Below are 12,670 nucleotides of genomic sequence, written 5' to 3' on the forward strand. Positions count from 1 at the left end.
GCGATTACTGTCCAGTAGTCAGCACTGCATTATCTTTTATTTTCAGTCTCTCTGAAAAGCTTGTCAAACTGTGTCTTGTTTAAAAAAGAATCCGCAGTAAAATGAAGCTAGCAAACGAAACAGTATCTAACTGACACGATCTGACTGGAACTTCGTTAAAACCTAAAGTTCATCCACTCTTTCTTAATGTTAGGATCACAAGGAAGGTAATGGGGAAAAGTGTGTTTTTCCACAACTTGGCACTTCAGAATGTCTTGTAATCCTCAGAGCCATCTCTGCTGGAGTGTTTGTCTGTCTCTTGTTTAATACTACATGTCATGCATGAATCGGTGGGCAGGGCTAAAGAGGCAATGATGTAGAAGTAGGCATCGATCTTCTGCTGAGGTGGTCTTCCGTCGCTCTATGACGTAATAATGTGACCAAAATCTGAAACGAGTCGTTTTCTGAGCTTGATTTTCAATAAAGCTGTTTTTTGACTAACGAAGAAGTTTTGAGTTCTGAAACTTATAGGATATTTTTATAGTAAAATGACCTCTTATATGTCAAAGGATTAAGGAATATTATATTTCTCAATTCATGACCCCTTTAAAATTAATTTCATAAGTGGGGAAAAAGCTACCAGTTTGACTCCCAAGCCCACTAGAGGGTGCAATGAGTAAATTTAAACCAAATCAAGCATTTTGTTTATTCTAGGCAAAGAAATAACATGACTGTCTGTAAAAAAACTTATGTGAATGCCACTCAGCACTTTTAAAGTGTTAGTTCACCCAAAAATGAAAATTCTGTCATTAATTACTCACTCTCATGTCGTTCTAAACGCGTAAGACTTTTGTTCATCTTTGGAGCACAAATGAAGATCTCTTTGATGAAATTTGAGAGCTTTCTGTTCCTTCATTGTCATCTACATTGTTGACACTTTAAAAAGTTCATAAAGAGATCGTAAAACTAATCCATATGAATTGTCTTAAGTAAAATCTTAGGGTTTGGAACGACATGATGGTGAGTGATTAATGACAGAATATTCATTTTTGGGTGAACTAACCCTTTAAGGGGCCAGTGGACAGCATTTTTTACATGGAGTGTGATAATTCGCTGCTGCTCCAAACAGACATGGAGAAGGACATAATTAATTATAAACAGCATCATTTATGATTAGTTCTTAAATCAAACTTTTAAAGGGGGGGTATCACACACAGTTTCTGCCAATCTCATGTTAATCTTGAGTACCTATAGACTAGTAGTGCATCCTTCATATCTCCAAAAAGTCTTTAGTTTTCATATTTATAAAAGATACATACGCTGTACAGAGTCTTTCCGAAAACAGCCGAGCTGTGTTGTTTACATTATATGCACTTAGGCGCCTATTGCCAACAAAACAGATATTTGAAGCAGTTTTACTCACCACCTGCAGTTCCGACTCATGACCGGGATCATCTTTCAGTTTCAAACGATCTGTAAATCCAGCGTAGAACTGGGCCTTGTTTATAAAACCGTAAGTGCCGATCCTGAGGGCTCGAGCAGCCACGGAAAAGAGCTATTCTCCATTCATTTTAACCAATAAAATAGTGATTGCAACTATCAGTTTCTATGGTTATTTTAATAACAAATATCGAGAGCGCATCAATGTAATGCGTGAGCACAAAACTCTAAGCTCCACTTAACGCTGGGCTCTTTGGGAAGCAAGGTTATCTTTCCCTCACAACCAAAATCACACTTCTTTGGTGACATTGTTGATTTCGTGAAGTCCTGTGACCTGTGCAGCGCTGCCGACGACTTCCGTAAAGCCGAACGCGCATTGATGGGCGTGCTCTTGCTCTCTCGCGCTGGTCGGCGTGTGCGTGCGCGCTCTTCTGGGAGAAGTGTCCGTACAAGGAATTCCGACCTTTCTGATGTCACACAGGCACATACTCGAAAAAAAGACAGTGAAATTTATGAGGATTTGGAAGAGTATTTTTGGCACAGAAATACTCCTTCATACGTCCAACTCGTGTTTTGAAACTTTGGTCATGTTTAGCATGAGATAAGTCAGAATACATGAAATAGCATTATACCCCCCCCTTTAAAAACAAACTAGTCATAGAAAAGTTTAATTTATCAGCTGAGTACATGACTTACAGAGATCAGTTACCCATTTACCCTGTTATATGTAATTATCCAAACTTTAATTTTGGCTTTGGTAAAATAATAATAATAAAAATTTCCGTACATCACTTTAAAATAGCAAATTCTTGGCATTCTACTTAGTGCAATATTTGTTGTTTTGGTTCATAAGAGAAGGAAACAAAGACAATTAAATTGTTTATTAAATCATTAACTCTTTGTATGACAGTTAATTTTAAACCAAAATGTCATAATCGTGACTAGGTCAAAACATTTGTTTATTCACTGTATCACAGTCATAACTTTTTCCCCCTCACATCTTCTTTGTCATCTTCCCTCTTTGTGTGTTTCTAATAGTCCAAACTCCTCTGAGCTGAATATGTCAGACGCAGACATTCACAGTTTGCTGGAGAATAAAGGTGGGCTTCAGGTCAGCCAGGAAACCCATTTTGGGTCTCTTCTACTAGGAACCTGCAAAGAGCTGTTGATCTGGATCCGGTGAGTTCACACATGCACAACTTAAATATCACTGACTTTGAGTTAGTTTAGTTAGTTTTAGTTAGAAAGAAAATCCTGTCATTTATTCACCCTCATGTCATTCCAAATAAGTGTGTGTGACATTGACCAAAAATATTGATATTTTCTGCCATTTTGTCAATTCAGGTTTTTTTTGTCAATAGCAATAATTAGTCCAAGTATATAATTTTGCCAGGTATGTTTTGGGAATGCTGGGATCTTGGCCGGTTCATATTCTGTGCAGTCATCAGTTAATGGAACTTTTCCATTAAGGGATGATATTTGCCACCTTACATACATTTCCGGGGTTTTTTCTTTACATTTTGTTACATTTAATCAATACATTCAATTAAAATATCGAGACACTACAGACTGTTATCAAAGAAATGAAATCAGAATCAACAAAATCCATTTTTACACTGCAGAAATGGCACAGAAGCTACATCTAAAGCAGCATTTAGATCAGGGGTCATGAACCTTTTTTTGACCAAAGAGGTAATTTTTGGTAAAAATTTTTTTCAAAACAGCCACAGCAAAAAAATAATTATATATATATATTATATATTATTATATATATTATTATTATTATATATATATATATATATATATATATATATATATATATATATATATATATATATATATAAAAAAAAAAAAAATGTAATAACATTTCAGTGATAGTACATTTATCAACTCGCAGTGCTTACGTTGAATGTTTTTACGTGCATACTCACCAAGGCGGGCATTTTGACATGTTCTGTGGCTACTATGCCTGTCTGTGTTCCGCTAGGAGCGAGTGCACAGAAAGCATGCGTTTAGTAGCAGTTTAGTATATTGTTGTATAAAATCAATGTCACATTTGCAATTGTGCTGATTATTCTGGGTCAGCACAGTTGCTCGTGTGATATTGTTCTACAAGGACTTTTAAGGCAAAGTGAGTGACACACTCGATAATGTCTGCTTCCACAGCGTTAAAAGATCAATTGCCATATTATCGTAGAAGATACATATTGCACAGCACTAGTTCCAAACCTGTATGACTTCCTTTATGGAAAACAAAAGGAAATGTTTATTGTCTGAGCTGCTTTTGTCCATACAATTAAAAAAAAAAAATCCCATTAAAAGTAGCCTGTATGACCAATGTCCTAATTCTGTTTTCCCAGGCTTGACATTGTGTGTTATTGTGTGTGGTGTGACTGATTGCGTTGCACCAAATTATAAAAACAGATATTAAAACAGATATAACTTCTATCGTTTTCAATTAAAAAGACATGCAGGTGAGTAGGTGATGACATTTCATTACTACTGCATTTTGATTTCTGATGCATCTGTTGATTCTCTCTTTTTCTGTGTTGATTTAAAACAGAAACACTGGCTCAGAGAGTCACTGCCTGAAGTGCTGTGAGTTTGCAGGATGGGACTCAGGCCAGCAGTTCTGTCTCAGTTCTGTGTCTCTCAACAATGGCAAAACTCAAGACATGCGTGCCTCCTGCAGCTTGAACCGGTGCGCTGATGAAAGCAGGACAGATGGGGAGGTAGAGGACGGTGAAGGTTCTGTTGAGACGCAAGCCGTGCGGATGCTGGAGAGAAACCTGGAGATTGAACCTGGAGAGAAGGTGTCTGTGACCGTCAGCTGTCAGGCCAAGTGAGGGGTTTTTAAATGCATTTATTCACTTGTTGTTACTGCATATGATATATTGGAATAAAATCACAATATAGCTTAGTGCGATTATCACATCATACATCATTTGGGCAAAATTGCATTGTTGCAATTAAAAAAAGTTGCAGTGTATACATCATTTTATTGTTACATTCAGAAATAATGTTATAGGTATAGTGGTGTTTATATAAACGGTATTTATTGTAAATGTCAAGCCTAAACGAATTTCCGAAACGAAAGTGACTGGGCGGAGAGACGTAACTGTACAGTGGACAGTGTGCTGACAATGCTTGCCATTGTAAAAACTGTACGTCTATCCCTCACAGTTTTACTGTTCAATGTTTTATCTGTGTTAAAGGGAGAGTTCATCCTAAAAAGAAAATTCATCATTTACTCACCCTCAAGTTGTTCCAAACCTGTATGAATTTCTTTTGCTGAACACAAATGTAGATATTGGTTGGTAACCAAACAGTTGATGGGCCCCATTGACTTCTGTAGTATTTCTTTATTTTTTTTCATACTGTTTAAGTCGATGGGGCCCATCAACTGTTTGGTTACTAACATTTTCAAAATATCTAAGTAAATGATGACAGGATTTTCATTTTTTGGGTGAACTATCCCTTTAAATTCAATGTGGATATAACCTGACTAAGGTCTATTGCATTATGTAAGTCAATTCGGAATATAAGTTGCAGCACGTTTCAGATTTATAGTCTGGAAAATGTGGTACATACACTGTTTATTTGCATGTGAGCAGCACTTTTCAGTGTCTGATCTACTCACTTCCCAGAAAATGCTGCTTATCACAAACTTTAAAGAAGTTTAAGGGCTCCCTATGGTTTTCCCTATAATTAATCACATAATAATGAATAATAATAATAGTTTATTTTAGTCATATTGAATGAGTCAAAAACAGTGGTAATGTGGCCTAAGATCACTTTCCCTTTTCTGACTTCTGCAGGACAAAAACTCATTTTAAAATCTACAGATGCCTATGGATGAAGTGTAATAAAATTAACACTTAAATGTGTATTTTGGATGTTTTGTTTCCACTATTCTGAAAGAAGACAAGTTATGGAAGCAAAAATGACCAGTGCTTGAAAAAGCAATGGTTTTGCCTAAACTCAGTTTACTTTATAGTTACTAAGAGGTTTGCGTTGTTCTTCTAAAAAGTAAACCCAAATGTGAACATCCAAATTTCATGTTTTCTCAGATAGCTCAGCCCTAAAAAGATGGTTTGCACTCAAAATAGTCTTCAGAGTAAAAAGTCATTTTTCAGCTTTTATTGTTTTTATTTTCTATGCAGATGCAAAATCACGCCATTATTTTTTTAGAATTATTTCCAAATAGATTTATTCAAGTCATATGAGGTTAAGTTTCTGTATTTTACATATCACAGAAAAAATATTGTCAGTTTGGACCTATATAATGCAGCGCTACATTTTTTTTTTGGCTCAGAAATATATTTATTTAATATTTACCCACTGAACAACTAACTTTCTTTGCATTTGCGAGGTATCTTGTGTGTGAGTCTGTGTGGGGCAGTGTCTTGCCTTCATTTCCTGAGACGTTAATAAAAGTAGAACGTATATTCTAGATTTTAAAGTCTACATTGCCAATGTCAAGGATGTGACATGTCTAAGCAGCTATGCTGCATCTCTGTCTCGCTGAGAATGCATGTACTTATCCTAATGAGAACACGCTGTCTTGTAATTTTTCACAACAGCATGTGACGCTTTCCTTTGACACACTTCAAGCTGAGAGATGTGTACAGGGTTTGTTTTTGTGTTGTAAGAGTTTCTGTTTTGGTGTTATGAATTCTCTTCTATAGACATTTCATATCCTGAGCCTCTGACAAAAATGTGATCCATGCATTTTGGGGTTTTGCCTTTTAATGCCACATGAAAGCAAAGTGTAAATTTGCAGACCTTTTTCATGCTCAAACAGCAACATTACACACTAAAGAAAGTTGAACATGGAAAAAAGCATAGCCTAATAGGTCTTCTTTACCATTTTAGTAATTTTGTTGTGGATTTGTCATTTTTATTATTATTTTTTTTTAATGTCTATATATAATTTTAATTTTAGTTTTAGTTTTGGTTAGTGTATCAAGTTAAACTAAAATGAAAATGAGAAACATTGCTTTGGCAGCTAGCTGAAATAGAATAATTTTTTTATTTTATTTATATTTCAAGTAACAAATGTTTTTTTTTTTTTTTTTTTTTTATGGTTTTAGTTGACTGTAATAACCCTGGTCTGTGCAGGCCAACGGCTGCTTCTCTCTGGCAAACGTCTTTCTAGTTTGAACACATGGTAAGGTGTTTTAATGTGCTTTTAATGTGTTTGCTGTAGGACTCTGGGTTGCTCTGCTGAACTGCTGCTCCTGCACTTCTCCTCTTTCACCATTGCGAGGCGTCTGGAGGTGTCAGTGAGCAGCGCGGAGGAGAGTCTGCTCAAACCCAGCGTCCCCTACACTGCTTTAACAGCACTGCCACTGCAACAGCAGCCCATCCAGGTGCTCACGATTACGGCTCCTCCGGCTCCCATCAGGTGAGGACTGATTGCATCCCTATGCCCTACTCCCTTCGAAGGGCAGAGCCCTTAAGGTGGGGACTTTGGAGGGAACAGGGCACTTGCGTGCCATTATGTAGCCGTTTGGAATGCACTTGGCGAAGGGAGCAATGAAAGACAACATAATTTCTTCATCTTCACCTGGGTTGTTCCCATGACAACACAGCACGGTGCCCACCAGCCGATTAGCTGTTCTTACAACAAAAATTACTTATTATTGCTGTTAACATAACTGTTGCAAATAAAGATACATTTTTTATATATATATAATTTTTTTTTTTTTTTGTGTGTGTGTGTGAGTGTATTTCTCTGTTCTCAAATTTAAAACTTGGACACTGCAAGAAAACACATTTCATACCTATTTAAAGGTAAAACACCTTACTTATTTAAACATTGCATGACAAAAATGTGTGAGATATATCATGAAAAAAACAAAACAACTTGAATTGCTCTGTTTGTAATGTTAACTCGAACTCTTCCATCATCTAACTTTAGAATGATGGGTCACATGACCATAAATGATAAAATTACTTCCTTGAAGTGACCATCGGATGTACCCTTCACTCACGGCCTTGTGGAAGGACCCCTTGTGAAGGGTTGTTCACTTTCGTTTGGAACACCCCTACAAATGGCGTCCCCTTGTCGAAGAGCCCTTCAAGGGTGCAAAAATTCCATTTGGAATTTGCCCTGTGTGCTCAAATCCATTTCCTTTCCTGCTTTAGCTAACTTTCTCAGCGAGGTTCTCTTCAAACTGGAAGTTGGCAGTGTATTTTAAGTTATATATTAGTTAAAAGTTATATGTAATTTGGCCTCTAAAATTGCTATAAAATCAAAGCCATATGTACAACCAAGTTGCGTTCAAAATTTGAAGTTAACAAAAATTGAGCTTGCCAAAAGGTTTTAAAGTACCGTATCCATGGTAGCGCAATGTCCAATTTCAAAACGGTTTTCACTGTATGAATATTGAGTGTTTTCTTTACATTTTCATTTTTTTTTTAAGCTGCTTTCATTTCTGCAATAATCTGCTGAGTTTCCTTTAAGGTCTGTATTCCCAAACATTCATGAACATTCATGAATTACAACCATTTAAGTTCAGGTCTGTGATTGAAAATGGGAGTGACAGTAACAAATGTAGCTGTTGTTTGCCCATTACATTACATTTTTTTTTTTTTTTTTTTTTTTTTCCCTCCTCTTCATCCATGTTTTAGTTGTGTGTATATTTATACTGTACATAATTGTGCGAATGGTGAACATTTACTATGCAGAAAGAATGTTTTTTTGTTGTTGTTGTTGTTTTTGAGCATTGTCTCTTTCGACAGGCTTGCAAGGCGGCATCTACCAAACTTCTTGGGGCATTACGGTGTGCCGCAGGCTCTCAGAAATTGTGTTGAAGCCCAGAAGGATGTGCTGGTTGTCCAACCTGCTCTGGCAGAGGTAACGTCATCTTCAGTGCTGTTTCCCACATGATCATTCATCTCAGTCATTGCTTGTAGGGCCCTATGAAATTCCCAAATCCTGTTTTCCGTTTTAATTTTTCTGGATTCCATTTTAATGGTTAAATAACATTTTTGTAATCCAAAAGCATGTTTAATTAGGTGAAATTCATTAAACATATAATTTAACAACAATTTATTAAGTTTTTAAAAAAAAAAAAATCATTTTGAAGACTATATGAAATCATTTTTATTTTTCCTAAATTAAGTGTTTTACTATTCTACTGTACAATAGTAATATATTTCTGTCATTTTCAAGTTAAACCGTACTTTTATTTTGGTGGGTTGTAGTGAAGAGCTTTGAGTTTCTCTAAAGTTGCCCCTGTTATGCTTTTTGGGATATTTTCTTTCATGTAGTGTGTAATATAGCTGTTTTTTTTATGAATATAAAAGGTCTGCAAATTTTAAAAGATCAAAGTGATCAAAATGGAGTTATTGGGCCTGTTTACACCTGGTCACTTCATGCGTTTTTTTTTTTTTTTTTTTTTTTTTTTCTGAACAGATAGCTTATCTGATTGTGAAAAGACCAGGTGTAAATGCCCTCCGAAACGCATTCGAGATGGATTTAAATCTGATCACTCAAACCATTTCAGGAGGTGGTCTGGGATGCATTCCAGACGAAACTGGGCAAGTGTAAATGCATCTGGTTGTTGAAATCACATATGTAAATTTAGCGTTTTTGGGAGGAATAAAAAAGTAAACACGTGAGAGCGTGTTACAGGTTAAATAACATGTTATAGCCAGATACGACAGCGCTACTGCATCACGCATTGCCGCAGCTGAGGATCTCTTCAGCAAGCCGACTCGCAAACTGAAACTGAAAGTAAGTTGCAGACGCTCAACATATCATCTTCATTAAAAGTAATGAAACTAAATGACCTTACCAGTGCTGTTGCCACCCTCTCTCCTATTGCAGTCTTTGATTTTGAAATTAGCTGATGATCAATAAAATGAAGCTCATATTTGTTGCTTTCAGTGACGTGAATTCCTTTAAATCTGCATATACAGTAGCGCGGGAATTGAAGATCGGATTTATATCTGTTTTGCGGAGACACATTTATGTGGCCAAGTGTAAATAAAATCGTTTTGATAAATCAGATAGCTATCTGATAAGTAAAAATGCATGAAGTGACCAGGTGTAAACAGGCCTATTGTCTCCCAAAAGAAGGAACTGATTCTGAACTGCCTGAAACGAGTCGTCAGTAATTCCAGTCTTACTTCCTATGGTCTTCATTGACACGTCCAAAGAATGAGATTGAAACAGCAAAACAGACACCATTGTTTCTTTTTGTATCGCTGTGTATCAAGGGCTGAGGAAGAGATGAAATTCAGAAATGGTAATGAGTGTTTAGTATCCGACACACGCTGTAAGCGGTAGACCTATCACAACAGACTGGGCCATCTGACCATTGTCCAATCAGAGCAGAGTAGGCTCTCGGAAGGGATGGGTTTAGAGAGACTGAATTCTTTATCAAACCGTTTCAGACACTGAGAAAGGAGGTGATGCGGCAATGTATATTATGAGAAAATTAAAGTGTTTTTTGACCTTGGATGCAAAAGACCTACAAAACAAAATGTGAAACCTTCAAAATAGCATAATAAGGGCACATTAAAGGTGCAGTATGTTATTTCTCGAAGTCGTTGCTGAACATTGTTGATATTTGAAATCAACCCAAAGAAATACGCCCCTCTCTTCATTGCTCCACCTCCAAAGCTCACCCTCCAACTCTAACCGCCCTGCTCTGAGTCAGTCTCGAACCCCTATCGCTGGCATGCGAGGCGGGTGCACTAACAAGGATGAATTCAATATTCATCATTAACAAGGATGAATTCATTAGAGAAACACAGAATTCTCTAGCAGTCTTCAGCCTGCACAACTCTCACTAGCTGGCCTCTGTTACACATGCACTGCAAGAGTGGATGTCTGTTTATCGTAGAAGAAGAGCAACAAAATAATGCTTCATGAAAAATAAAGCAAAGATGATGAACGAACGACAAGGAAGCACAAAAAATGAACATACCGTACACAAGAGTAAATGCAAACAAGAGTTAGTTGCCAACAGCACAGCAGCTCCAGACAAACAATGACACTCAAAACCAGTGTTACTCACATAAGGAGGGGAATCAAGAGTAACCTCTGCGTCTGTTTTCAGGCCTTCCCGCTTTGCTCTTTCCAGCGCTGGAAAGCTTTTCTAATGTTAACGCGGGTCCTAAAGCACTTTCCTGATCATAACCCTTAATTTTCCAGTGATATTTTTATGAGCTTTTCTTTTGTATTGTGTCCCATCTCTCTTTCTGCAGTCTTTCTTCAAATCTCCCTCTTGCTCACTCTCTCTCCTCCACCGTCATACACCCCCTAATGCTCATTGGCTGCACGTTTGTTGTTGTGTCTGGTTGTGTCGGTCCGACCAACTTTCCAACGGCGTTTTTCAAATATCGCTTACCAGGTGTAAACAAGACATGGGAGTTACAAGTTGCACAATAATGACTTTTAAAGACATTTCTTGAACACTCCCTCCGTCTCCTCGTGTTTGGACAAACATAGCTTTTTAGATAGATTTCAGTAGTAGGTATAAATTTACTAGGAAAAGTCAATACTGTAGTACTCAAAAAGAAAATGGACATTTGGTCACACTTTATATTAGGTGTTTTTATCTACTGTGTACTTATTGTGTTCATATTTTATTTCAAAACACTTTTGCTGCTAATGAGGTGGGATACAGGACAGGTTTGGTTGTAGGGGTGCTTTAAGGGTATTTTAAAGGGTTAGTTCACCCAAAAATGAAAATTCTGTCATTACTCACCCTCATGTCGTTCCACACCCGTAAGACCTTCGTTCACCTTCGGAACACAAATTAAGATATTTTTGATGAAATCCAAGAGCTGTCTGACTCCTCCATAGACAGTAATTTAAACCACCACTTTCAAGGTCCAGAAAGGTACTAAAGACATTGTCCACGTGATTGTTTTTTGTGCGCAAAAAAACAAAACAAAAATAACAACTTTATTCAACAATATCTTCTCTTCTGTGTCATTCTCCTACGCTGTTTATGTTCAGCGCTTCCAGATTCTTCGTCAGAACACAACTTTTTTTATATATAGAGTTTGACCATTTCACTGAAAATCAACTCATCAGTTTTGCCATGTGCATTTAGATGTTGTGCAAATTGTAGACAATTGTGCTTACTCTGTTGCACACATGTGCCAAAACACATGCAAATTCCTTAAATCAATAAGAAATTCAAATCTGATGTGAACAAGAAACTAATTGTTCAGAGACCTAAACTTATTGTTTTGAGAGAAAAAAGTTTCATTTGAGAATTGAGCCAAAGTGATTGAGGAAAAACTGTAATAGGTGTTATTTTACCCCTCTCTTCTTTTGTTTTCGCAGCCCTTGAGTTTGTTGTCTATGTTGCCGCGTTTCTCTGCTCTTTTGTGGTTGGAGGAGCTGGAGGCTGAGAGGGAGCTCAGAGAGTTCAGCCTCACCGGCGCCATCCTCAGGAAGGGAGCGGTGTACTTACACCTGGAGGTGCCTGGACTCACTGAGGGTCGGCCAAACCTCTTTATTGGTGAAGATGTTTTCTTTTAATCTGTACCTTTTAAATGTATATATACATTTAAGGAAAAAAGATTCAGCCAAAAATGAATAGGAAAGCATCAGAAAAGTGTCATAAAATAGTCCCTATAAATCAAGCACAACATTACAAATCTCCTGAGGCAAGGAGGATCAGGAGAAATACTGAATACAAAATATAATAGTTAATCACTGATAATAGAAAATAATACTGAGTAAGAATAACATGAGAGTGAGTAAATGCTAAAAAAAAAAAAGTTTCATTTTTGCAAGAACCATTCCTTTAAAAAAACAAAAAAAAAAAAAAAAAACTTAACATTGGTGATCAGTAAAAAGTAACAGAGCAAATGCTCCATCTAATTTTGCATCTATTTGTGAGAGAATCGTTTGGTGTACATAATACTAAAATTGTTTAATCTTCCTATAGGTGATAAAGTGGTTCTGAAGAAACCGTGTAGTGGAGGAATTGTTCTTGAGTACATGTCTTACATCACAGAGGTATCTTAAAAAAAATTGTATTCTTAATGTTCAGATTATTCTTTGCATGTAGGTCTGTAACTAATGAGTGTTTTGCTAATTTATTAATCTGACTGTTTCTTCAAATAATTAATTTGCGTTTACATTTATATACTGTGTGTTTTTTATCGGTTTGTGTATTTCCTGGTAAACAAACCCATTTTTTAAAAAACATGTTTCAGTAAACAAGCTAAGTTGTAACCGATAAGAGGGTGAATATTTTGCAGGAATGCACAAATC

The 12,670-nt window shown here is 36.6% G+C and overlaps 1 protein-coding gene and 1 long non-coding RNA gene across 3 annotated transcripts in view; one reads left to right on the forward strand and one right to left on the reverse strand.

The window, feature by feature from the left end:
- The window catches only part of mov10l1 (Mov10 like RISC complex RNA helicase 1), a 41,906-nt gene that overhangs the window by 9,693 nt on the left and 19,543 nt on the right, over nt 1-12,670 (forward strand). For both annotated transcript variants that reach the window (XM_051876287.1, XM_051876277.1), the window contains exons 7-12: nt 2,458-2,598; nt 3,983-4,261; nt 6,629-6,826; nt 8,167-8,281; nt 11,732-11,909; nt 12,342-12,412. In XM_051876287.1, the coding sequence (XP_051732247.1) occupies nt 2,458-2,598; nt 3,983-4,261; nt 6,629-6,826; nt 8,167-8,281; nt 11,732-11,909; nt 12,342-12,412 (982 nt within the window). The remainder of the gene's footprint in view (nt 1-2,457; nt 2,599-3,982; nt 4,262-6,628; nt 6,827-8,166; nt 8,282-11,731; nt 11,910-12,341; nt 12,413-12,670) is intronic.
- On the reverse strand, nt 4,080-11,766 carry LOC127503324 (uncharacterized). Its single transcript, XR_007927072.1, has 3 exons — nt 11,708-11,766; nt 11,145-11,181; nt 4,080-4,221 (listed from the first exon to the last, which is right to left on the reverse strand). It is a non-coding gene; the product is annotated as an uncharacterized LOC127503324 (long non-coding RNA).

This window comes from Ctenopharyngodon idella, chromosome 2 (assembly GCF_019924925.1).
Source record: "Ctenopharyngodon idella isolate HZGC_01 chromosome 2, HZGC01, whole genome shotgun sequence".
Lineage (NCBI taxonomy): Eukaryota > Metazoa > Chordata > Actinopteri > Cypriniformes > Xenocyprididae > Ctenopharyngodon > Ctenopharyngodon idella.